This window comes from Scyliorhinus canicula, chromosome 2, assembly GCF_902713615.1.
Source record: "Scyliorhinus canicula chromosome 2, sScyCan1.1, whole genome shotgun sequence".
Classification (NCBI taxonomy): domain Eukaryota; kingdom Metazoa; phylum Chordata; class Chondrichthyes; order Carcharhiniformes; family Scyliorhinidae; genus Scyliorhinus; species Scyliorhinus canicula.
Genome location: NC_052147.1, coordinates 3,358,966 through 3,384,482, shown reverse-complemented (window position 1 = coordinate 3,384,482; position 25,517 = coordinate 3,358,966). Strand labels below are relative to the sequence as shown.

General features: G+C 54.8%; 1 protein-coding gene across 1 annotated transcript in view; it reads left to right on the top strand.

Moving 5' to 3' along the window:
* LOC119962489 (nesprin-2-like) overlaps nucleotides 1-25,517 on the top strand; it is a 50,298-nt gene that overhangs the window by 6,521 nt on the left and 18,260 nt on the right. Inside the window, exons 3-7 of the mRNA XM_038790434.1 lie at nucleotides 5,456-5,621; nucleotides 12,444-12,584; nucleotides 15,433-15,588; nucleotides 16,794-17,003; nucleotides 21,209-21,310. Coding sequence (XP_038646362.1) covers nucleotides 5,456-5,621; nucleotides 12,444-12,584; nucleotides 15,433-15,588; nucleotides 16,794-17,003; nucleotides 21,209-21,310 — 775 coding nt within the window. The remainder of the gene's footprint in view (nucleotides 1-5,455; nucleotides 5,622-12,443; nucleotides 12,585-15,432; nucleotides 15,589-16,793; nucleotides 17,004-21,208; nucleotides 21,311-25,517) is intronic.

Below are 25,517 nucleotides of genomic sequence, written 5' to 3'. Positions count from 1 at the left end.
CGTACCCAGGTAACCCCCCCCCAGCCCGTAACCAGGTAACCCCCCCAGCCCGTAACCAGGTAACCCCCAGCCCGTAACCAGGTAACCCCCAGCCCGTAACCAGGTAACCCCCAGCCCAGCCCGTAACCAGGTAACCCCCAGCCCAGCCCGTAACCAGGTAACCCCCAGCCCAGCCCGTAACCAGGTAACCCCCAGCCCAGCCCGTAACCAGGTAACCCCCAGCCCAGCCCGTAACCAGGTAACCCCCAGCCCAGCCCGTAACCAGGTAACCCCCAGCCCAGCCCGTAACCAGGTAACCCCCAGCCCGTAACCAGGTAACCCCCCAGCCCGTAACCAGGTAACCCCCCAGCCCGTAACCAGGTAACCCCCCCCCAGCCCGTAACCAGGTAACCGCCCAGCCCGTAACCAGGTAACCCCCCCAGCCCGTAACCAGGTAACCCCCAGCCTGACCCGTGACCAGGTAACCCCAGCCCAGCCCGTAACCAGGTAACCCCCCCAGCCCGTAACCAGGTAACCCCCAGCCTGACCCGTGACCAGGTAACCCCAGCCCAGCCCAGCCCAGCCCGTATCCAGGTAACCCCCCCAGCCCGTAACCAGGTAACCCCCCCAGCCCGTAACCAGGTAACCCCCAGCCCAGCCCGTAACCAGGTAACCCCCAGCCCAGCCCAGTCCGTAACCAGGTAACCCCCAGCCCAGCCCAGTCCGTAACCAGGTAACCCCCAGCCCAGCCCAGTCCGTAACCAGGTAACCCCCAGCCCAGCCCAGTCCGTAACCAGGTAACCCCCAGCCCAGCCCAGCCCGTAACCAGGTAACCCCCCCAGCCCGTAACCAGGTAACCCCCAGCCCAGCCCAGCCCGTAACCAGGTAACCGCCCAGCCCGTAACCAGGTAACCCCCCCAGCCCGTAACCAGGTAACCCCCAGCCTGACCCGTGACCAGGTAACCCCAGCCCAGCCCGTAACCAGGTAACCCCCCCAGCCCGTAACCAGGTAACCCCCAGCCTGACCCGTGACCAGGTAACCCCAGCCCAGCCCAGCCCAGCCCGTATCCAGGTAACCCCCCCAGCCCGTAACCAGGTAACCCCCCCCAGCTCGTAACCAGGTAACCCCCCCAGCCCGTAACCAGGTAACCCCCAGCCCAGCCCGTAACCAGGTAACCCCCAGCCCAGCCCAGTCCGTAACCAGGTAACCCCCAGCCCAGCCCAGTCCGTAACCAGGTAACCCCCAGCCCAGCCCAGTCCGTAACCAGGTAACCCCCAGCCCAGCCCAGCCCGTAACCAGGTAACCCCCCCAGCCCGTAACCAGGTAATCCCCAGCCCGTAACCAGGTAATCCCCAGCCCGTAACCAGATCCCAGCCCAGCCCGTAACCAGGTAACCCCCAGCCCAGCCCAGCCCGTAACCAGGTAACCCCCAGCCCAGCCCAGCCCGTAACCAGGTAACCCCCCTTGCCCGTAACCAGGTAACCCCCAGCCCAGCCCAGTCCGTAACCAGGTAACCCCCAGCCCAGCCCAGTCCATAACCAGGTAACCCCCAGCCCAGCCCAGTCCGTAACCAGGTAACCCCCAGCCCAGCCCGTAACCAGGTAACCCCCAGCCCAGCCCATAACCAGGTAACCCCCAGCCCAGCCCGTAACCAGGTAACCCCCAGCCCGTAACCAGGTAACCCCCAGCCCAGCCCGTAACCAGGTAACCCCCAGCCCGTAACCAGGTAACCCCCAGCCCAGCCCGTATCCAGGTAACCCCCAGCCCAGCCCAGCCCGTAACCAGGTAACCCCCAGCCCGTAACCAGGTAACCCCCAGCCCGTAACCAGGTCCCAGCCCAGCCCGTGTCCAGGTAACCCCAGCCCAGCCCAGCCCAGCCTGTGTCCAGATACCCCCCCAGTACAATACCTGTCTCACTGGGCCCAGGTTGGGAGTTTGTTATTGATCTATTGGCCTCTGATCAGAAAGGTGTGTGTATGTTCTCCTATTCCGAGGGTTCTGCTGGGGAGGCCTGGACTGTATCTTTAAGAAGTGTAGCTCGCGTGTCTCAGTGGGACTGTTGAAAGGTCCTCCACTCTGCTCCAATCCTACTCCCGAGTAGTAGTTTGTTGGGTCTGAAGATGTCCAGGAAGGAAATGGAGGGCGAGAGGGTCAGCGTGAGGTCACCTATCCTCTTTCTTTAATCATCTGATCCGGATTCAGCCAAGTAGGAAATTCTGGAGACGTGGGCAAGGGGCTAGGTCTGAACACAGCCCCAGGAACTGTCCAGAATCCAGGCTGTAGGGACAGAAGGCCTTTCAGCCCATCAATCCTGTTACATTGTCCCTTCTCTCCAATTCTGTAAATGACGGATGATCTGTTGTCTCGATTTCTGTCTTGGTTCCATAACCTTTAATACCTTCCCCGAACAAAAATCCCTCCGTCTCCCCTTTGACACTTCAGAATGACCCTCAGCCTCAACAACTTTATTGGGGAGCGAGTCCCAGAGTTCCCCTCCCTCCGTGAGTGTGGGGAACTGTTCCCAAACATCACGTCTGAATCACCCTAGCTCCCATTTCTAGGTTTTGCCCCTTGTTCTGGAATCTCCGCTCCTACTCGAGCCAGTCAAATCCTTTACCCATCTTCAACACCTCAATTATGTCACCTCTAAATCTGATACTGTGAATTCAGTACAACACAGGCTAGTTCACAGAGTCCCATTGGATTCGAAACCTTAACTCAGTTTCTGTCTCCACAGATGCTGCCAGACCTGCTGTGGTTTCCGGCAGATTCTGCTATTCATTATATTTTGATACAAGGCTTGTCTGTGCAACCTGTCTTTGTAACTGAATATTTTGGCACCGGGTCTCATTCTGGTGAATCTGCACTGCCCCCCCCCCCCCCCCCCCACCCACCCCCCCCCCACCCCCTCTCTCCCCCCCCTCCCCCCACCCACCCACCCCCTCTCCCCCCCCCCCCCCCCCCCCCCCCGCGCCCCCCCCACCCCCCCTCTCTCCAATAACATCCTTCTTGAGATGTAGTGCCCAAAACTAAACTCAGCTCCTCCAGATGTGGATTTGACCAGACTGTGGAGAGCTGGACCATCATTTCCTCTTCTTTGTATCTCCATCCCAGTCTGTGTGGGGGTCAAGAGATAGTGCGGGATGGAAACTCTCTCTGGATGGTCCCTTGCCAGTGAGTAGCAGGAAGTGGGGGCTGAATCAGAGACCTCTGTGCAGCTGGTGAGAGGGATGGGTCATCACTGCCATCCTCACTCGCGACACCCGCGCCACATTGCAAAGGGAGAGAGAGGATCGGGGTTTCTGGGAGTTTATGGGCTGTCAGTCACTGGGGGGGATTCCCTGATACAGGGGGAGGGCAGCTCGAAACAGTCCGTATTTCAGGGAGGCACCATTGCCCTGGGGGTGTCTGAATCTAGTGACTCTGCCGCGGGTAATCTGGGATCTCTTCCCAGAAAGGGAGATCGAGGGTAGGGGCTGGGCCTAACAGAACTTCTTCAAATTGAAAAATGATGGATGTTTTCGCTTGTGGGGAGACCAAAACAGGAGAAATAGATCTTGGGCAGGATTCTCCGACCACCACCGGGTCGGAGAATCGCCGGGGGTCAGCATGAATCCCGCCCCCGCCGCCCTCCGAATTCTCCGGCCCCCCAGAAATCGCCCCGGCGTGAATCGAGCCGCCCGTCTTGGAGAATGTCGGACACCGGCACGGCTCAATGGGTCCCAGGGTCTCCGGGCTGCGATGGGCCAAAGTTATGCCCGTTTAACGAGGGTTCCGCTGGCGTAAATCAAGGTTGGTTCCTACCGGTGAGACCCAGCTCCGTGGGTGGCCTCTGGGGTCCTTGGGGTGGGGGGTTGGGGGTGGCAATCTGGCCCCGGGGGTGCCCCCACGGTGGCCTGGCCCATGATCGGAGCCCATTGATCCGAGGGCGGGCCTGTGCCGTGGGGGCTCACTATTCCTCCGCGTCAGCCATGTACAGATCCACAATGGCCGACACGGCGATGACGCCAGACGCTGCCGATTCCGCGCATGCGCCAACTCGCGGCCGGCCAGCAGAGGCCCTTCGGCGCCGGTTGGCGTGACACCAAGCCCCATCCCACCGGCCGGCGTGGCACAAACCACTCCGGCACCGTCTTAGCCCCCGAAGGAACGGAGAGCTCCGCACCATTGGGGCGGCTCGACGCCGGAGTGATTCCCGCCAGGGTTTGCGCCGTTTTTTTCCCGCCCCGACGATTTGTGCAGAATCCCGCCCATGATGTGGTCAGTAAATCACCCAAAAGGGAATTGAAACTTCTTTACCCGGAGTGTGGGGAGAATGTGGGACTCGCTCCCACGGGGAGTGGGGAGAATGTGGGACTCGCTCCCACAGGGAGTGGGGAGAATGTGGGACTCGCTCCCACGGGGAGTGGGGAGAATGTGGGACTCGCTCTCACAGGGAATGGGGTGAATGTGGGACTCGCTCCCACGGGGAGTGGGGAGAATGTGGGACTCGCTCCCACGGGGAGTGGGGAGAAGGTGGGACTCGCTCCTACAGGGAGTGGGGAGAAGGTGGGAATCGCTGCCACGGGGAGTGGGGAGAAGGTGGGACTCGCTCCCACAGGGAGTGGGGGAGAATGTGGGACTCGCTCCCACAGGGGAGTAGGGAGAATGTGGGACTCGCTCGCACGGGGAATGGAGAGAATGTGGGACTCGCTCCCACGGGGAGTGGGGAGAATGTGGGACTCGCTCCCACGGCGAGCGGGGAGAATGTAGGACTCGCTCCCACGGCGATCGGGGAGAATGTGGGACTCGCTCCCACGGGGAGTGGGGAGAATGTGGGACTCGCTCCCACAGGGAGTGGGGAGAATGTAGGACTCGCTCCCACGGCGATCGGGGAGAATGTGGGACTCGCTCCCACGGGGAGTGGGGAGAATGTGGGACTCGCTCCCACAGGGAGTGGGGAGAATGTGGGACTCGCTCCCATGGGGAGTGGGGGAGAATGTGGGACTTGCCCCTACGGGGAGTGTGGAGAATGTGGGACTTGCCCCTACGGGGAGTGTGGAGAATGTGGGACTCCCTCCCACAGGGAGTAGTTGAGGTGAATGGTATTATTATATTTAAGGAGAAGCTGGATAATCACATGTGGGAGGAAGATGAGGAGAAGCTGACTGGGTGAGATTAATAGACACAGGAAGAGGCTCATGGGGAACATATGTACTAGCACAGAGCAGTCGGGCTGAATGGCCTGCTTTTGTGCTGTAGAACTGGTGTAATTCACGTTCACTGGAGCGAAGATGGGACTGGATCATATTCCCCAACATCGAACAAACTGCCATGTCACAGTCTGGGCGTACATCACATGATGCAAAGAGGCTGAGGTGATGGAGGAGAGGGGAGGAGTGGACTCCCAAGAGAAGGGAGGGGGGGTGGGTGTGAGTGGGTGGGGGCACAGAGGGAGGATTTGTTTCTGTGTAACCGTATCTGTTTGTGACACAGAGACACTGTCCTGCTCGGGAATGGGAAGCCAGCAGAAGCGAGGGTTCCGACCCAGGTGCCCACCGATGGAGATCAGCTGACCATGACCTGGCAGCACCTCCAGCGAGAAACGGAGAGGCGCCGGAGGCTTCTGGAAGATTCTCTTCGACAAGGCTTGGGTTCGCAGGTTAGTGCTTCACATCACCATGAAAGCAATTTGAATGGATGACATTTCTGTGCGGAAGGCCTACATTCTGATGGGTCTGGATGGCTTGCAAATACCCCCCTGCATTCCGGCCTAACCAAACCATTCACCACCTGGGCCTATCCCATTTGATTCTGAGTTTGCCATTCCATGTCCTTCGAGCCTTCAGACTGCCCACCTCCACCTCAGTAATATCACTTGTCCAGGTGTGGGAGGTGTTCGGGGGGGCCCAGCGAACCACACCCATATGTTTTGATCATAGAATTTACCGTGCAGAAGGAGGCCATTCGGCCCATCGAGTCTGCACCGGCTCTTGGAAAGAGCACCCTGCCCAAGGTTAACACCTCCACCCTATCCCCATAACCCAGTAACCCCACCCAACACTAAGGGCAATTTTGGACACTAAGGGCAATTTATCATGGCCAATCCACCTAACCTGCACATCTTTGGACTGTGGGAGGAAACCGGAGCACCCGGAGGAAACCCACGCACACACGGGGAGGACGTGCAGACTCCACACAGACAGTGACCCAAGCCGGGAATCGAACCTGGGACCCTGGAGTTGCGAAGCGATTGTGCTAACCGCTATGCTACCGTGCTGCCCAAGGGCATGTCCGGCCTTGGAGGGGTTTTGGAAGGGGGTGGCGGGGATTTTGTCGGAAGTGGTCGGGTCTAGGGTCAGGCCGGGCTGGGGGCTCGCGATCTTTGGGGTAGCTTCGGAACCGGGAGTGCAGGAGGTGAGAGAGGCCGGCATTCTGGCCTTTGCGTCTCTAGTAGCCCGGCGCAGGATTCTGTTACAGTGGAGGGATACGCGGCCCCCGAGTGTGGAGGCCTGGGGCAACGACATGGCCGGGTTCATCAAGTTGGAGAGGATGAAGTTTGCCCTGAGGGGGTCGGTACAGGGGTTCTTTCGGCGGTGGCAGCCCTTTCTCGATTTCCTGGCGAAGGGGTAGAGGGTGGTCAGTCTCAGCAGCAACCCGGGGGGGGTGGGGGGGTGAAGGTACGGGGGTGGGGGGGGTGGAAGGTACGGGGGTGGGGGGGGGGGGGAAGGTACGGGGGGGGGGGGGGGGGTGGAAGGTACGGGGGTGGGGGGGGGTGGAAGGTACGGGGGTGGGGGGGGGTGGAAGGTACGGGGGTGGGGGGGGTGGAAGGTACGGGGGTGGGGGGGGTGGAAGGTACGGGGGTGGGGGGGGTGGAAGGTACGGGGGTGGGGGGGGGTGGAAGGTACGGGGGTGGGGGGGTGGAAGGTACGGGGGTGGGGGGGTGAAGGTACGGGGGTGGGGGGGATGAAGGTACGGGGGTGGGGGGGATGAAGGTACGGGGGTGGGGGGGATGAAGGTACGGGGGTGGGGGGGTGAAGGTACAGGGGTGGGGGGGATGAAGGTACGGGGGGGTGAAGGTACGGGGGTGGGGGGGGATGAAGGTACGGGGGGTGAAGGTGCGGGGGTGGGGGGATGAAGGTATGGGGTGGGGGGGTGAAGGTATGGGGTGGGGGGGTGGAAGGTACGGGGTGGGGGGGTGGAAGGTACGGGGGTGGGGGGGATGAAGGTACGGGGGTGCGGGGATGAAGGTACGGGGGTGGGGGGGGTGAAGGTACGGGGGTGGGGGGGTGAAGGTACGGGGTGGGGGGGTGGAAGGTACGGGGGTGGGGGGGTGAAGGTACGGGGGTGGGGGGGATGAAGGTACGGGGGGGTGAAGGTACGGGGGTGGGGGGGATGAAGGTACGGGGGGTGAAGGTGCGGGGGTGGGGGGATGAAGGTATGGGGTGGGGGGGGTGGAAGGTACGGGGTGGGGGGGGTGAAGGTACGGGGTGGGGGGGTGAAGGTACGGGGGTGGGGGGGTGAAGGTACGGGGTGGGGGGGTGAAGGTACGGGGGTGGGGGGGTGAAGGTACGTGGGTGGGGGGGATGAAGGTACAGGGGGGTGAAGGTACAGGGGTGGGGGGGATGAAGGTACGGGGGTGGGGGGGATGAAGGTACGGGGGGGTGAAGGTACAGGGGTGGGGGGGATGAAGGTACAGGGGGGTGAAGGTACAGGGGTGGGGGGGTGAAGGTACGGGGGTGGGGGGGATGAAGGTACGGGGGGGTGAAGGTGCGGGGGTGGGGGGGATGAAGGTACGGGGGGGTGAAGGTGCGGGGGTGGGGGGGATGAAGGTACGGGGGGTGAAGGTGCAGGGGTGGGGGGGTGAAGGTACGGGGGTGGGGGGGTGGAAGGTACGGGGTGGGGGGGTGAAGGTACGGGGGTGGGGGGGGAGTTTTCTTCTTTCGGTGTAGAACCACACCTTGTCTACTTTAACTGTGGGGAGAAAATTTGTTGTTGAAAAACTTGAATAAAAATTATTTAAATAAAAAAAAATAATATCACTTGTCTGCAACCCTGTCTCAGCTGATCGGCTACTGAAACCCTCACCCGTGCCTTTGTCACCCTTAAACTCTTTCCAGACTCCCTACTGCTGCCCTCCTTAACCTCGAGCTCGTCTGAAATTCTGCTGTCCCTATCCTCGCAAGCACCAAGTCCCATTCACCCATCAGCTGCTGTGTATGGGGACACCATCATCGCCTCAGTCACAGTTAACTGCTCGGTGTTGAAATTCACATTCTTTTCTTTCAAATCTGCTACCATCTAGAAGGACGAGCAGCAGATACCTGGGACCCCCACCCACCTGGAGGTTCCCCTCCGAGCCCCTCACCACCCCGACTTGGAAATATATCGGCCGTTCCTTCACTATCGCTGGGGCAACATCCTGGAACTCCCTCCCTAACAGCACAGTGGGTGTACCTACACCATGGAACAAGAGGTCAAAATCTTAGAATAAGGGGTAGCAGATTTGAGGAGAAACTACTTCTCCCAAAGGGTTGTGAATCTGTAGGATTTGTTTCTGCAGAGTGTGGTGGGTGCTGGGACAGTGAGTAAATTTAAGGAGGAGTTCGACAGATTTTTAATTGGTATTGAGAACGGGCAGGAAAGAGGAGTTAAGGCCAGGATGAGATCAGCCACGATCATATGACAGAGCAGACTTGATGGGCTAAATGGCCTATTTCTGCTCACTGGTTAGCACTGTTGCATCACAGCGCCAGGGTCCCAGGTTCGACTCCCGGCTTGGGTCACTGTCTGTGCGGAGTCTGCACGTCCTCCCCGTGTCTGCGTGGGTTTCCTCCGGGTGCTCCGGTTCCCTCCCACAAGTCCCGAAAGACGTGCTGTTAGGTGAATTGGACATTCTGAATTCTCCCTCTGTGTACCCGAACAGGCGCCGGAATGTGGCGACGAGGGGATTTTCACAGTAACTTCATTGCAGTGTTAATGTAAGCCTACTTGTGACAATAATAAAGATTATTATTATCTTTTTTTAAAATTTAGAGTACCCAATTCATTTTTTCCAATTAAGGGGCAATTTAGCGTGGCCAATCCCCCTATCCTGCACATCTTTGGGTTGTGGGGGCGAAACCCACGCAGACATGGGGAGAATGTGCAAACTCCGCACGGACAGTGACCCAGAGCCGGGATCGAACCTGGGACCTCGGCGCCGTGAGGCAGCAGTGCTAACCACTAGGCCACCGTGCTGCCCCAATATTATTATCTTCTGAATTGATGAACCTGTATGGACTGTAACTCACCACCACCATCTTCTCTAGGGCAATTAGGGCTGAGCAATACGTGCTGTTGGAGACTAAGATACCCACACCCTGTGAAAGAATCGTTTTAAAAAAGGAACCTTCATGGTCTCGCTATCTCTCTATAATCTCTTTCTATCGTGAATCTCTCCGGGATCTCTGCGCTCCTTTATTTCCGGCCTCTTGAACATTCCTGATTTTAATTGCTTCACTATTGGTGGCTGTGTGTTGAACTGCCTGGATCCGAAACTCTGGAATTCCCTCCTGAAACACAGAACATAGAACAGTACAGCACGAACAGGCCCTTCGGCCCTCAATGTTGTGCCGAGCAATGATCACCCTACTCAAACCCACGTATCCACCCTATACCCCCAACAACCCCCCCCTTAACCTTACTTTTTTTTAGGACACTCAGGGCAATTTAGCATGGCCAATCCACCAAACCCGCACATCTTTGGACTGTGGGAGGAAACCGGAGCACCTGGAGGAAACCCACGCAGACACGGGGAGGATGTGCAGACTCCGCACAGACAGTGACCCAGCCGGGAATCGAACCTGGGACCCTGGAGCTGTGAAGCATTTATGCTAACCACCATGCTACCGTGCTGCCCCGTGTGTGTCTCTCTGTGTCTCTCTGTGTCTCTCTGTGTCTCTCTGTGTCTCTCTCTGCTTTGAAGATGCTTTTCAGCACTTACCTTTTTGACTCAGATTCTGATCACCGGTTGTAATATCTACTTTTGAGGATGGTGTCAGCATTTGACAGAGTATTTACGGCACCGAATCAGGCCATTCAGCCCATCTGGGCCATGCTCCACCCCACCCCTCTTCATCTGTCTCCATCAACAGGTCCCTCAATTCCTTTCTCCCTCGTGTGGGTTTCCTCTTCAATACATCCGCGGAATTTCCCTCAGCCGCCCACTGGATTGGCGGAGTTTATTCGGGTTTCGTTGCTGTGCGTGTGCCTTGGGAAGTTTTAGGACGTTGAAGGTGCTACAGAAATGCAAGTCAGTTGCTGCTGTTTTTAAATCCAGCCCAGATTCCTGAGTGTGGAGGGTCAGGGAGTGAAGTCTGCTCTGCCTGCCAAGCGTGATCTACGATCTGCCGCTTTCCACGTGCGTCCATTTGGGTTCAGTCGGGGATATCGAGGCACCGAGCCAATGTACACAATACTCACTCACCCAAACCTTTTCTTCATTTGGCACGGAACTGGAAAGCCAGATTACTGTGGATGCTGAAAATCTGAACTCTGAAGAGGAGGAATGCTCCGCAGCCTGGGCAGCAGCGTTCCCTGGAGGGAACAACTGAGTTAGCATTTCAGGCCATTTTAAGATTATTCCTGCTCACTTACCAAATTGAACATCTTGGCTACAGGCCTGGTCTGCACAGGGGTTGAAATGTTAAAACGTACTGTAAGGGGCAATCCAAGAATCTGTATATGGAGGCCATCCAACCCACTCTGCTTGAGCTATCTAATCAATCGCCTGCTCTCGCCCACTATTGTGCAGATATTCCCCATCAAATATTGATCCAGTTCTCTTTTTAAAGTTACTTTTAGATCAGTCCCCTCCCAGGCAGTGCAGCCCAATCAAAACACACTGCATTAAATAAAACGTTGTCACATCTTCCTGGATTTTGCTGAAATTTCACACGTCGCTGAAGTTTTTCATCTTCACTCATCAGGACAAAGAATGTCAATTTCAGACAATCACAATGATTTGTTCTGCAGGAGAAATCGGGTTCTGATTGGTTAACAAGTTGACTCTGCTGGAGGCGTTGCCGTGGGGAAATCAATGGAGATTAATAGGCTCCCTGAACCCCCGGGCTATTCAGAAAAGGTGCAAGGCTTGAGCGTATTCTATTTATTTGCAGAGAACCAGTGTCTGTGGTGAATGTACCTCACTTCTAGCAAGTGTAAAGTGGGCGGCACGGTAGCACAGTGGTTAGCACTTTTTCTTCACAGCGCCAGGGTCCCTGGTTCGATTCTCGGCTTGGGTCACTGTCTGTGCGGAGTCTGCACGTTCTCCCCGTGTCTGCGTGGGTTTCCTCCGGGTGCTCCGGTTTCCTCCCACAAGTCCCGATAGATGTGCTGTTAGGTAATTTGGACATTCTGAATTCTCCCTCTGTGTACCCGAACAGGCGCCGGAATGTGGCGACTAGGGGCTTTCCACAGTAACTTCATTGCAGTGTTAATGTCAGCCTACTTGTGACACTAATAAAGATTATTATTATTACAAATGAGCCACTTTATGAACTCGACTGATTATCTTCAGTCCCTGTGTGTGAGCTGGTGAGCACCGGCCAAAACGCTTTGACATCTCTCTCCTCGTTCTTTTATGAATGATCTTAAATCGACGCCCTAAGCTGATAGACCCTCCTGCGAATGGAGCAGTTCCTTTAATTCTCCATCAATATTCCTCCTCCTCCGTGTCCAGCCTGGCTGTGACTGTGAGCAGACCTGGGGAACTGAGTGGAATGATGTGTAAAATGCTTTTACTACAGCTCGACAACAGAGGGAGCTGTGTGCTCACGGATGGATCTCGAGAGCAATCTTTGCAGCCTCTGCGGTCCCACACCAGGGGGGGGGGGTCTGGAGCCACCAGGTTCTATCTAGCCTCCCAACTGAACTCTCAGTTTACTCACCTCTCACCACATTATTTGCAGCCCAATGCTTCCCGAGGGTCGATCTTTAGGTGGAGATTTTGGGACCCATGATTCATTTCAGGGGTTCCTGAATCTGTGCAGCTGGTATAGAAAGTGGTGGGCGTGTTGATTTTACAGGGCGTGTGTGGGAGTCGGGAGTTTGTGGGTTCAAATCCCAGTCCAGGAACGTAAGCACAGACGGTGCTGAGGGCTGAGACATTAACCAGGCAGCACTGTAGAGTTTGTGCACAGGATCCTATTGCACACATTTGACACACACAGGGGGCAAGTGAGCTCACCTCCATATCTATTCCTCAATCCAGGTCACTAAAATATTATCACTCTTGTTTGTGGAGCTCGCTGTGAGAAACGTGACTTCTACTTTTCCGAGATTGCACCTGGCCCGACAGTTAAAACCTTCATTTGTAGGGCAGCACTTTGAAATGTCCTGAGATTGCTCAAGGACGCAAAGGGATAGAATCTCACAATGCAGTCAAGGCCATTCGGTCCATCGAGTCTTCCTGTTCTTTGACGTGTCCATGGTGTTTTTCCAGGTGTCAGTCACAGCTGGGAGTCTCCACCGTGCCCACGGAACCTCCTCAACGTCACCACAGGCAGCAGAGGAACTGAACACGTGGATTACCAAACTCCGAGAGCTGGTCCAAGAGACTGCCACAATCACGAGGCAGGGAGAGGTGGGATCTGAGATCACTGCGCAGGGAGAGTGGGATCTGAATTCACTGCGCAGGGAGAGTGGGATCTGAATTCACTGCGCAGGGAGAGTGGGATCTGAGATCACTGCGCAGGGGGAGGTGGGATCTGAGATCGCTGCGCAGGGGTAGGTGGGATCTGAGATCACTGCGCAGGGAGAGGTGGGATCTGAGATCACTGCGCAGGGAGAGTGGGATCTGAGATCGCTGAGCAGGGAGAGGTGGGATCTGAGATCACTGCGCCGGGAGAGGTGGGATCTGAGATCACTGCGCAGGGAGAGGTGGGATCTGAATTCACTGTGCAGGGAGAGTGGGATCTGAGATCACTGCGCAGGGAGAGGTGGGATCTGAGATCACTGCGCAGGGAGAGTGGGATCTGAGATCACTGCACAGGGAGAGGTGGGATCTGAGATCACTGCGCAGGGAGAGTGGGATCTGAGATCACTGCGCAGGGAGAGTGGGATCTGAGATCACTGCGCAGGGAGAGGTGGGATCTGAGATCACTGCACAGGGAGAGGTGGGATCTGAGATCACTGCGCAGGGAGAGGTGGGATCTGAATTCACTGCGCAGGGAGAGGTGGGATCTGAGATCACTGCGCAGGGAGAGTGGGATCTGAGATCACTGCGCAGGGAGAGTGGGATCTGAGATCGCTGCACAGGGAGAGGTGGCTGAGGGGAATTTAATCTTTTGTTTAAGGTAGAATACTCCATTCCTGGGAACATACTCATAAATTTCCACTTTACCCCGACTCTTCCTGTAACATGCAGCAGCTGCCATGGTAGAGTTTAATGGGGACAGTGTAGAGGGAGCTTTACTCTGTATCTAACCCCGTGCTGTACCTGTCCTGGGAGTGTTTGATGGAGACAGTGTAGAGGGAGCTTTACTCTGTATCTAACCCCGTGCTGTACCTGTCCTGGGAGTGTTTGATGGAGACAGTGTAGAGGGAGCTTTACTCTGTATCTAACTCCGTGCTGTACCTGTCCTGGGAGTGTTTGATGGGGACAGTGTAGAGGGAGCTTTACTCTGTATCTAACCCCGTGCTGTACCTGTCCTGGGAGTGTTTGATGGGGACAGTGTAGAGGGAGCTTTACTCTGTATCTAACCCCGTGCTGTACCTGTCCTGGGAGTGTTTGATGGGGACAGTGTAAAGGGAGCTTTACTCTGTATCTAACCCCTTGCTGTACCTGTCCTGGGAGTGTTTGATGGGGACAGTGTAGAGGGAGCTTTACTCTGTATCTAACCCCGTGCTGTACCTGTCCTGGGAGTGTTTGATGGGGACAGTGTAGAGGGAGCTTTACTCTGTATCTAACCCCGTGCTGTAGCTGTCCTGGGAGTGTTTGATGGGGACAGTGTAGAGGGAGCTTTACTCTGTATCTAACCCCGTGCTGTACCTGCCCTGGAGTGTTTGATGGGGACAGTGTAGAGGGAGCTTTACTCTGTATCTAACCCCGTGCTGTACCTGTCCTGGGAGTGTTTGATGGGGACAGTGTAGAGGGAGCTTTACTCTGTATCTAACCCCGTGCTGTACCTGTCCTGGGAGTGTTTGATGGGGACAGTGTAGAGGGAGCTTTACTCTGTATCTAACCCCATGCTGTACCTGTCCTGGGAGTGTTTGATGGGGACAGTGTAGAGGGAGCTTTACTCTGTATCTAACCCTGTGCTGTACCTGTCCTGGGAGTGTTTGATGGGGACAGTGTAGAGGGAGCTTTACTCTGTATCTAACCCCGTGCTGTAGCTGTCCTGGGAGTGTTTGATGGGGACAGTGTAGAGGGAGCTTTACTCTGTATCTAACCCCGTGCTGTACCTGTCCTGGGAGTGTTTGATGGGGACAGTGTAGTGGGAGCTTTACTCTGTATCTAACCCCGTGCTGCACCTGTCCTGGGAGTGTTTGATGGGGACAGTGTAGAGGGAGCTTTACTCTGTATCTAACCCCGTGCTGTAGCTGTCCTGGGAGTGTTTGATGGGGACAGTGTAGAGGGAGCTTTACTCTGTATCTAACCCCGTGCTGTACCTGTCCTGGGAGTGTTTGATGGGGACAGTGTAGAGGGAGCTTTACTCTGTATCTAACCCCGTGCTGTTGCTATCCTGGGAGTGTTTGATGGGGACAGTGTAGAGGGAGCTTTACTCTGTATCTAACCCCGTGCTGTACCTGTCCTGGGAGTGTTTGATGGGGACAGTGTAGAGGGAGCTTTACTCTGTATCTAACCCTGTGCTGTACCTGTCCTGGGAGTGTTTGATGGGGACAGTGTAGAGGGAGCTTTACTCTGTATCTAACCCCGTGCTGTAGCTGTCCTGGGAGTGTTTGATGGGGACAGTGTAGAGGGAGCTTTACTCTGTATCTAACCCCGTGCTGCACCTGTCCTGTGAGTGTTTGATGGGGACAGTGTAGAGGGAGCTTTACTCTGTATCTAACCCCGTGCTATACCTGCCCTGGGAGTGTTTGATGGGGACAGTGTAGAGGGAGCTTTACTCTGTATCTAACCCCGTGCTGTACCTGCCCTGGAGTGTTTGATGGGGACAGTGTAAAGGGAGCTTTACTCTGTATCTAACCCCGTGCTGTACCTGTCCTTGGAGTGTTTGATGGGGACAGTGTAGAGGGAGCTTTACTCTGTATCTAACCCCGAGCTGTACCTGTCCTGGGAGTGTTTGATGGGGACAGTGTAGAGGGAGCTTTACTCTGTATCTAACCCTGTGCTGTACCTGTCCTGGGAGTGTTTGATGGGGACAGTGAGGAGGGATTTGTACTCTTTTTTTTTTTTCTCGAACAATTGTACCTTTGGTGGTGTGTTCTGGAAGCTGTGCATTTTGTTGAGTATGTTTACCTATTCTCAGGGGGACATCAATCAGGATGAGTGGTTCAGACTGGAGAGTTCCTGGCAGGATTCCATCCTCTGGATCAGTCAGTGGTTCGATGTTGTGGAGGAGGGAATGTCCTCTTACTGCTCAGTACACATTGATGCGGCGGGAAAGCAGCTACAACATCTCCAGGTAACAGTGATCACATTTCTACCGCAAATGATGGAGAGAATCAAAAGGCTGGAATCTAATTTGAGTTGAAACGGAGAATAAGAGAGTGCTGGGAGTGAGTCTGTCTTGGCTGAGGGCAGTGATACTGAGACCTGATCCACAAACTGATTCTATTTTGTGGGATCTTCCTCTGTAAATTGTCCGCTGTGTTTCCTACATTGCAGCAGTGACTACACTTCAATAAAAAGATTCACCTGAGGAAGGAGCTGCGCTCCGAAAGCTCGTGTTTGAAACAAACCTGTTGGACTTTAACCTGTTGTTGTCAGACTTCTTACTGTGCTCACCCCAGTCCAACGCCGGCATCTCCACATCAAAAAGGTGGATTATAAAGCACTTTGTGACGTTCCCCCTCTCTCGTGACCCCCTGGTGGAATGGGGACCCCTCTGTCGTAATGCTCTTACGGGGTGTCGCCCCCTCTATTGTGAGCCTCTGCCAGTGCGACATCTCCTCTGTTGTTGCCCTCTGGCAGTGTGACATCTCCTCTGGCAGTGTGACACCTCCTCTGGCAGTGCGACATCTCCTCTGTTGTTGCCCTCTGGCAGTGCCACACCTCCTCTGGCAGTGCGACATCTCCTCTGTTGTTGCCCTCTGGCAGTGCCACACCTCCTCTGGCAGTGCGACACCTCCTCCGCCATTACCCTCTGCCAGTGCGACATCTCCTCTGGCAGTGTGACACCTCCTCTGGCAGTGCGACACCTCCTCTGGCAATGCGACACCTCCTCTGGCAATGCGACATCTCCTCTGTTGTTGCCCTCTGGCAGTGCCACACCTCCTCCGCCATTACCCTCTGCCAGTACGACATCTCCTCTGGCAGTGTGACACCTCCTCTGTCGTGACCCTCTGGCAGTGTGACACCTCCTCTGTCGTGACCCTCTGGCAGTGTGACACCTCCTCTGTCGTGACCCTCTGGCAGTGCGATACCTCCTCTGTCGTAACCCTCTGGCAGAACGATGCCTCTGTGATGGGGTGGTGCCCCCCCTCCTACTGTGCTGGGCATGTCAGCCCAGATTGCGAACTCTGGTGTCTGCAGGAGACATACAGCTCGCCGTGGCTGTTGGTCGAACAGTCTGGGTTTAAGCTCAGGGGATTGAACCTGCTTGAGTGATGGTTGGTAACGGGTTCTGGTGTTGAGGAAGCTGACATGTTTGATTATTGTGTGTTCCAGCTGCTGGTCGCGATCCTTGAGAGACTGAGCCAGGAGCTGAGCAAGCAGAGCAGTCGGCTGGGCCAGGAGGATGCGTCTGGGGGGGTGATTGACCCCCGGGCCCTGGAGTGTCTGACCAGTTTACAGAGCAGGTTGAAGATGCTTCAGGCAGCCCATTGCACAGTGAGGCAGTCACTGACGGATGGAGTGAGTCACATCACACAGTACCAGGTAGAGTACAGGTCCTCACCCCCTGCTGTACTGACTCACTATTCTCAAACACGGTATAGTCTCGCACTGTCACCATGGGGCTTTACCTCTGTGTCTGTTTGTATTGGTTCATCAATCATTTCAGTTAAATAATAACAGGAGACTATTATCGGGGCTGATGGAGTGACAGTGTGAGGGAGCTGGGGGAGAGGGGTTACTGAGTGACAGTGTGAGGGAGCTGGGGGAGAGGGGTTACTGAGTGACAGTGTGAGGGAGCTGGATTAACATCAGTAGAGATACAGTCAGTAACACAGGGTGCTGGGGGGAGAGGGGTTACTGAGTGACAGTGTGAGGGAGCTGGATTAACATCAGTAGAGATACAGTCAGTAACACAGGGTGCTGGGGGAGAGGGGTTACTGAGTGACAGTGTGAGGGAGCTGGATTAACATCAGTAGAGATACAGTCAGTAACACAGGGTGCTGGGGGAGAGGGGTTACTGAGTGACAGTGTGAGGGAGCTGGATTAACATCAGTAGAGATACAGTCAGTAACACAGGGTGCTGGGGGAGAGGGGTTATTGAGTGACAGTGTGAGGGAGCTGGGTTAACATCAGTAGAGATACAGTCAGTAACACAGGGTGCTGGGGGGAGAGGGGTTACTGAGTGACAGTGTGAGGGAGCTGGGGGAGAGGGGTTACTGAGTGACAGTGTGAGGGAGCTGGATTAACATTAGTAGAGATACAGTCAGTAACACAGGGTGCTGGGGGAGAGGGGTTACTGAGTGATAGTGTGAGGGAGCTGGATTAACATCAGTAGAGATACAGTCAGTAACACAGGGTGCTGGGGCGAGGGGTTACTGAGTGACAGCGTGAGGGAGCTGGATTAACATCAGTAGAGATACAGTCAGTAACACAGGGTGCTGGGGGAGAGGGGTTACTGAGTGACAGTGTGAGGGAGCTGGATTAACATCAGTAGAGATACAGTCAGTAACACAGGGTGCTGGGGGCGAGGGGTTACTGAGTGACAGTGTGAGGGAGCTGGGGGAGAGGGGTTACTGAGTGACAGTGTGAGGGAGCTGGATTAACATCAGTACAGCCACAGTCAGTAACACAGGGTGCTGGGGGGAGAGGGGTTACTGAGTGACAGTGCGAGGGTGCTGGATTAACATCAGTAGAGATACAGTCAGTAACACAGGGTGCTGGGGAGAGGGGTTACTGAGTGACAGTGTGAGGGAGCTGGGGGAGAGGGGTTACTGAGTGACAGTGTGAGGGAGCTGGGGGAGGGGTTACTGAGTGACAGTGTGAGGGAGCTGGGGGAGAGGGGTTACTGAGTGACAGTGTGAGGGAGCTGGATTAACATCAGTAGAGATACAGTCAGTAACACAGGATTGTGGGGGGTGAGGGGTTACTGAGTGACAGTGTGAGGGAGCTGGATTAACATCAGTAGGGATACAGTCAGTAACACAGGGTGCTGGGGGAGAGGGGTTACTGAGTGACAGTGTGAGGGTGCTGGGGGAGAGGGGTTACTGAGTGACAGTGTGAGGGAGCTGGAGGAGAGGGTTACTGAGTGACAGTGTGAGGGAGCTGGGGGGAGAGGGGTTACTGAGTGACAGTGTGAGGGGAGCTGGGGGGAGAGGGGTTACTGAGTGACAGTGTGAGGGAGCTGGGGGAGAGGGGTTACTGAGTGACAGTGTGAGGGAGCTGGGGGAGAGGGGTTACTGAGTGACAGTGTGAGGGAGCCGGGGGAGAGGGGTTACTGAGTGACAGTGTGAGGGAGCCGGGGGAGAGGGGTTACTGAGTGACAGAGTGAGGGAGCTGGATTAACATCAGTAGAGATGCAGTCAGTAACACAGGGTGCTGGGGAGAGGGGTTACTGAGTGACAGTGTGAGGAAGCCGGGGGAGAGGGGTTACTGAGTGACAGTGTGAGGGAGCTGGGGGAGAGGGGTTACTGAGTGACAGTGTGAGGGTGCTGGGGAGAGGGGTTACTGAGTGACAGTGTGAGGGTGCTGGGGAGAGGGGTTACTGAGTGACAGTGTGAGGGAGCTGGATTAACATCAGCAGAGATACAGTCAGTAACACAGGGTGCTGGGCGAGAGGGGTTACTGAGTGACAGTGTGAGGGAGCTGGGGGAGAGAGGTTACTGAGTGACAGTGTGAGGGGTGCTGGGGAGAGGGGTTACTGAGTGACAGTATGAGGGTGCTGGGGAGAGGGGTTACTGAGTGACAGTGTAAAGGAGCTGGATTAACATCAGTAGAGATACAGTCAGTAACACAGGGTGCTGGGGGAGAGGGGTTACTGAGTGACAGTTTGAGGGAGCTGGGGGAGAGGGGTTACTGAGTGACAGTGTGAGGGTGCTGGGGAGAGGGGTTACTGAGTGACAGTTTGAGGGTGCTGGGGGAGAGGGGTTACTGAGTGACAGTGTGAGGGAGCTGGATTAACATCAGTAGAGATACAGTCAGTAACACAGGGTGCTGGGGGAGAGGGGTTACTGAGTGACAGTGGTGAGGGAGCTGGGGGAGAGGGGTTACTGAGTGACAGTGTGAGGGAGCTGGATTAACATCAGTAGAGATACAGTCAGTAACACAGGGTGCTTGGGGGGAGAGGGGTTACTGAGTGACAGTGTGAGGGAGCTGGATTAACATCAGTAGAGATACAGTCAGTAACACAGGGCGCTGGGGGAGAGGGGTTACTGAGTGACAGTGTGAGGGAGCTGGATTAACATCAGTAGAGATACAGTCAGTAACACAGGGTGCTGGGGGGAGAGGGGTTACTGAGTGACAGTGTGAGGGAGCTGGGGGAGAGGGGTGACTGAGTGATAGTGTGAGGGAGCTGGATTAACATCAGTAGAGATACAGTCAGTAACACAGGGTGCTGGGGGGAGAGGGGTTACTGAGTGACAGTGTGAGGGAGCTGGATTAACATCAGTAGAGATACAGTCAGTAACACAGGGCGCTGGGGGAGAGGGGTTACTGAGTGACAGTGTGAGGGAGCTGGATTAACATCAGTAGGGATACAGTCAGTAACACAGGGTGCTGGGGGAGAGGGGTTACTGAGTGACAGTGTGAGGGTGCTGGGGGAGAGGGGTTACTGAGTGACAGTGTGAGGGAGCTGGGGGAGAGGGGTGACTGAGTGATAGTGTGAGGGAGCTGGATTAACATCAGTAGAGATACAGTCAGTAACACAGGGTGCTGGGGGGAGAGGGGTTACTGAGTGACAGTGTGAGGGAGCTGGATTAACATCAGTAGAGATACAGTCAGTAACACAGGGCGCTGGGGGAGAGGGGTTACTGAGTGACAGTGTGAGGGAGCTGGATTAACATCAGTAGGGATACAGTCAGTAACACAGGGTGCTGGGGGAGAGGGGTTACTGAGTGACAGTGTGAGGGTGCTGGGGGAGAGGGGTTACTGAGTGACAGTGTGAGGGAGCTGGGGGAGAGGGGTAACTGAGTGACAGTGTGAGGGAGCTGGGGGAGAGGGGTTACTGAGTGACAAGTGTGAGGGAGCTGGGGGAGAGGGGTTACTGAGTGACAGTGTGAGGGAGCTGGAGGAGAGGGGTTACTGAGTGACAGTGTGAGGGTGCTGGGGGAGAGGGGTTACTGAGTGACAGTGCGAGGGAGCTGGAGGAGAGGGGTTACTGAGTGACAGTGTGAGGGAGCTGGATTAACATCAGTAGGGATACAGTCAGTAACACAGGGTGCTGGGGGAGAGGGGTTACTGAGTGACAGTTTGAGGGAGCTGGGCGAGAGGGGTTACTGAGTGACAGTGTGAGGGAGCTGGATTAACATCAGTAGGGATACAGTCAGTAACACAGGGTGCTGGGGGAGAGGGGTTACTGAGTGACAGTTTGAGGGAGCTGGAGGAGAGGGGTTACTGAGTGACAGTGTGAGGGAGCTGGGGGAGAGGGGTTACTGAGTGACAGTGTGAGGGAGCTGGAGGAGAGGGGTTACTGAGTGACAGTGTGAGGGAGCTGGGGGAGAGGGGTTACTGAGGGACAGTGTGAGGGAGCTGGGGGAGAGGGGTTACTGAGTGACAGTGTGAGGGAGCTGGGGGAGAGGGATTACTGAGTGACAGTGTGAGGGAGCTGGATTAACATCAGTAGATTATATATTATTACTCTGAATCTCTGGCTGTAAATAGGCGCACAGTGGGATTGTTCACAGTTTGATGGAATATAAAACCGGTACAATTTGCATTAACCCCTTACATGCCATGGCTTATATTGACTACAGGAGAAGTTGAGTCAGTTAGAAGCTGCATTATTGGAGATGAAGACAGATGTTCGGAACCGATTGTCAGAGTCTGTGGGTCGAAGTACGGGCGAGCAACTTCAGGTAACCCCCCTATAATCACTGAACAACTTTAATCTGTACAATCACTTTAACATTGGAAAGCACCCAAAGGCACCACAGAAATGCTTGTCTTTACTTCAGTGCGGCATTATCCCCAAATCTAGCCACTCACAACTTGGGCATCCATCAGGCATGGTGGGCCATCAGCCGCAGCAGAATTGTACACAATCCTGGGTGGCAGGGTGACGCAGTGGTTAGCACTGCTGCCTCACAGCGCCGAGGTCCCAGGTTCGATCCTGGCCCCGGGTCACTGTCTGTGTGGAGTTTGCACATTTTCCGCGTATCTGTGTGGGTCTCACCCCATCATCCCAAAGATGTGCCGGGTAGGTGAAAAATGAAAATCGCTTATTGTCACGAGTAGGCTTCAAATGAAGTTACTGTGAAAAGCCCCTAGTCGCCACATTCCGGCTCCTGTTCGGGGAGGCTGGTACGGGAATCGAACCGTGCTGCTGGCCTGCCTTGGTCTGCTTTCAAAGCCAGCGATTTAGCCCTGTGCTAAACAGCCCCAGTGGATTGGCCACGTTAAATTGCTCCTAAATTGGAATTACAGTGAGGGGTGTGGAGTATATCAGAGTGTTACAGTGAGGGGTGGGGGTATATCAGTGTTACAGTGAGGGGTGTGGGGTATATCAGTGTTACAGTGAGGGGTGTGGGGTATATCAGTGTGTTACAGTGAGAGGTGGGGGTATATCAGTGTTACAGTGAGGGGTGTGGGGTATATCAGTGTTACAGTGAGGGGTGTGGGGTATATCAGTGTTACAGTGAGGGGTGTGGGGTATATCAGTGTTACAGTGAGGGGTGGGGGTATATCAGTGTTACAGTGAGGGGTGTGGGGTATATATGGGTTACAGTGAGGGGTGTAGGATATATCAGTGTTACAGTGAGGGGTGTGGGTATATCAGTGTTACAGTGAGGGATGTGGGGTATATCAGAGTGTTACAGTGAGGGGTGTGGGGTATATCAGTGTGTTACAGTGAGGGGTGGGGGTATATCAGTGTTACAGTGAGGGGTGTGGGGTATATCAGTGTTACAGTGAGGGGTGTGGGGTATATCAGTGTTACAGTGAGGGGTGTGGGGTATATCAGTGTTACAGTGAGGGGTGGGGGTATATCAGTGTTACAGTGAGGGGTGTGGGGTATATATGGGTTACAGTGAGGGGTGTGGGGTATATCAGTGTGTTACAGTGAGGGGTGGGGGTATATCAGTGTTACAGTGAGGGGTGTGGGGTATATCAGTGTTACAGTGAGGGGTGTGGGGTATATCAGTGTTACAGTGAGGGGTGTGGGGTATATCAGTGTTACAGTGAGGGGTGTGGGGTATATCAGTGTTACAGTGAGGGGTGTGGGGTATATCAGTGTTACAGTGAGGGGTGTGGGGTATATCAGTGTTACAGTGAGGGGTGGGGGTATATCAGTGTTACAGTGAGGGGTGTGGGGTATATCAGTGTTACAGTGAGGGGTGTGGGGTATATCAGTGTTACAGTGAGGGGTGTGGGGTATATCAGTGTTACAGTGAGGGGTGTGGGGTATATCAGTGTTACAGTGAGGGGTGTGGGGTATATCAGTGTTACAGTGAGGGGTGTGGGGTATATCAGTGTTACAGTGAGGGGTGTGGGGTATATCAGTGTTACAGTGAGGGGTGTGGGGTATATCAGTGTTACAGTGAGGGGTGGGGGTATATCAGTGTTACAGTGAGGGGTGTGGGGTATATCAGTGTTACAGTGAGGGGTGTGGGGTATATCAGTGTTACAGTGAGGGGTGTGGGGTATATCAGTGTTACAGTGAGGGGTGTGGGGTATATCAGAGTGTTACAGTGAGGGGTGTGGGGTATATCAGTGTTACAGTGAGGGGTGTGGGGTATATCAGAGTGTTACAGTGAGGGGTGTGGGGTATATCAGTGTTACAGTGAGGGGTGTGGGGTATATCAGTGTTACAGTGAGGGGTGGGGGTATATCAGTGTTACAGTGAGGGGTGTGGGGTATATATGGGTTACAGTGAGGGGTGTGGGGTATATCAGAGTGTTACAGTGAGGGGTGTGGGGTATATCAGAGTGTTACAGTGAGGGGTGTGGGGTATATCAGTGTTACAGTGAGGGATGTGGGGTATATCAGAGTTACAGTGAGGGGTGTGGGGTATATCAGTGTTACAGTGAGGGGTGTGGGGTATATCAGTGTTACAGTGAGGGGTGTGGGGTATATCAGTGTTACAGTGAGGGTTGTGGGGTATATCAGTGTTACAGTGAGGGGTGTGGGGTATATCAGTGTTACAGTGAGGGGTGTGGGGTATATCAGAGTGTTACAGTGAGGGGTGTGGGGTATATCAGAGTGTTACAGTGAGGGGTGTGGGGTATATCAGAGTGTTACAGTGAGGGGTGTGGGGTATATCAGTGTTACAGTGAGGGGCGTGGGGTATATCAGTGTTACAGTGAGGGGTGTGGTGTATATCAGTGTTACAGTGAGGGGTGGGGGTATATCAGTGTTACAGTGAGGGGTGTGGGGTATATCAGTGTTACAGTGAGGGGTGTGGGGTATATCAGTGTTACAGTGGGGGGTGTGGGGTATATCAGTGTTACAGTGAGGGGTGTGGGGTATATCAGTGTTACAGTGAGGGGTGTGGGGTATATCAGTGTTACAGTGAGGGGTGTGGGGTATATCAGAGTGTTACAGTGAGGGGTGTGGGGTATATCAGTGTTACAGTGAGGGGTGTGGGGTATATCAGTGTTACAGTGAGGGGTGTGGGGTATATCAGTGTTACAGTGAGGGGCGTGGGGTATATCAGTGTTACAGTGAGGGGTGTGGTGTATATCAGTGTTACAGTGAGGGGTGGGGGTATATCAGTGTTACAGTGAGGGGTGTGGGGTATATCAGTGTTACAGTGAGGGGTGTGGGGTATATCAGTGTTACAGTGGGGGGTGTGGGGTATATCAGTGTTACAGTGAGGGGTGTGGGGTATATCAGTGTTACAGTGAGGGGTGTGGGGCATATCAGTGTTACAGTGAGGGGTGTGGGGTATATCAGAGTGTTACAGTGAGGGGTGTGGGGTATATCAGACTGTTACAGTGAGGGGTGTAGGGTATATCAGGGTTACAGTGAGGGGTGTGGGGTATATCAGTGTTACAGTGAGGGGTGTGGGGTCTCTCAGTGTTACAGTGAGGGGTGTGGGGTATATCAGTGTTACTGTGAGGGCTGTGGGGTATATCAGTGTTACAGTGAGGGGTGTGGGGTATATCAGTGTTACAGTGAGGGGTGTGGGGTATATCAGAGTGTTACAGTGAGGGGTGTGGGGTATATCAGAGTGTTACAGTGAGGGGTGTGGGGTATATCAATGTTACAGTGAGGGGTGTGGGGTATATCAATGTTACAGTGAGGGGTGTAGGGTATATCAGTGTTACAGTGAGGGGTGTGGGGTATATCAGAGTGTTACAGTGAGGGGTTTGGGGTATATCAGTGTTACAGTGAGGGGTGTGGGGTATATCAGAGTGTTACAGTGAGGGGTGTGGGGTATATCAGAGTGTTACAGTGAGGGGTGTGGGGTATATCAGTGTTACAGTGAGGGGTGTGGGGTATATCAATGTTACAGTGAGGGGTGTGGGGTATATCAGTGTTACAGTGAGGGGTGTGGGGTATATCAGAGTGTTACAGTGAGGGGTGTGGGGTATATCAGTGTTACAGTGAGGGGTGTGGGGTATATATGGGTTACAGTGAGGGGTGTGGAGGATATCAGAGTGTTACAGTGAGGGGTGTGGGGTATATCTGAGTGTTACAGTGAGGGGTGTGGGGTATATCAGTGTTACAGTGAGGGGTGTGGGGTATATCAGTGTTACAGTGAGGGGTGTGGGGTATATCAGTGTTACAGTGAGGGGCGTGGGGTATATCAGTGTTACAGTGAGGGGTGTGGGGTATATCAGTGTTACAGTGAGGGGTGGGGGTATATCAGTGTTACAGTGAGGGGTGTGGGGTATATCAGTGTTACAGTGAGGGGTGTGGGGTATATCAGTGTTACAGTGGGGGGTGTGGGGTATATCAGTGTTACAGTGAGGGGTGTGGGGTATATCAGTGTTACAGTGAGGGGTGTGGGGTATATCAGTGTTACAGTGAGGGGTGTGGGGTATATCAGAGTGTTACAGTGAGGGGTGTGGGGTATATCAGAGTGTTACAGTGAGGGGTGTGGGGTATATCAGACTGTTACAG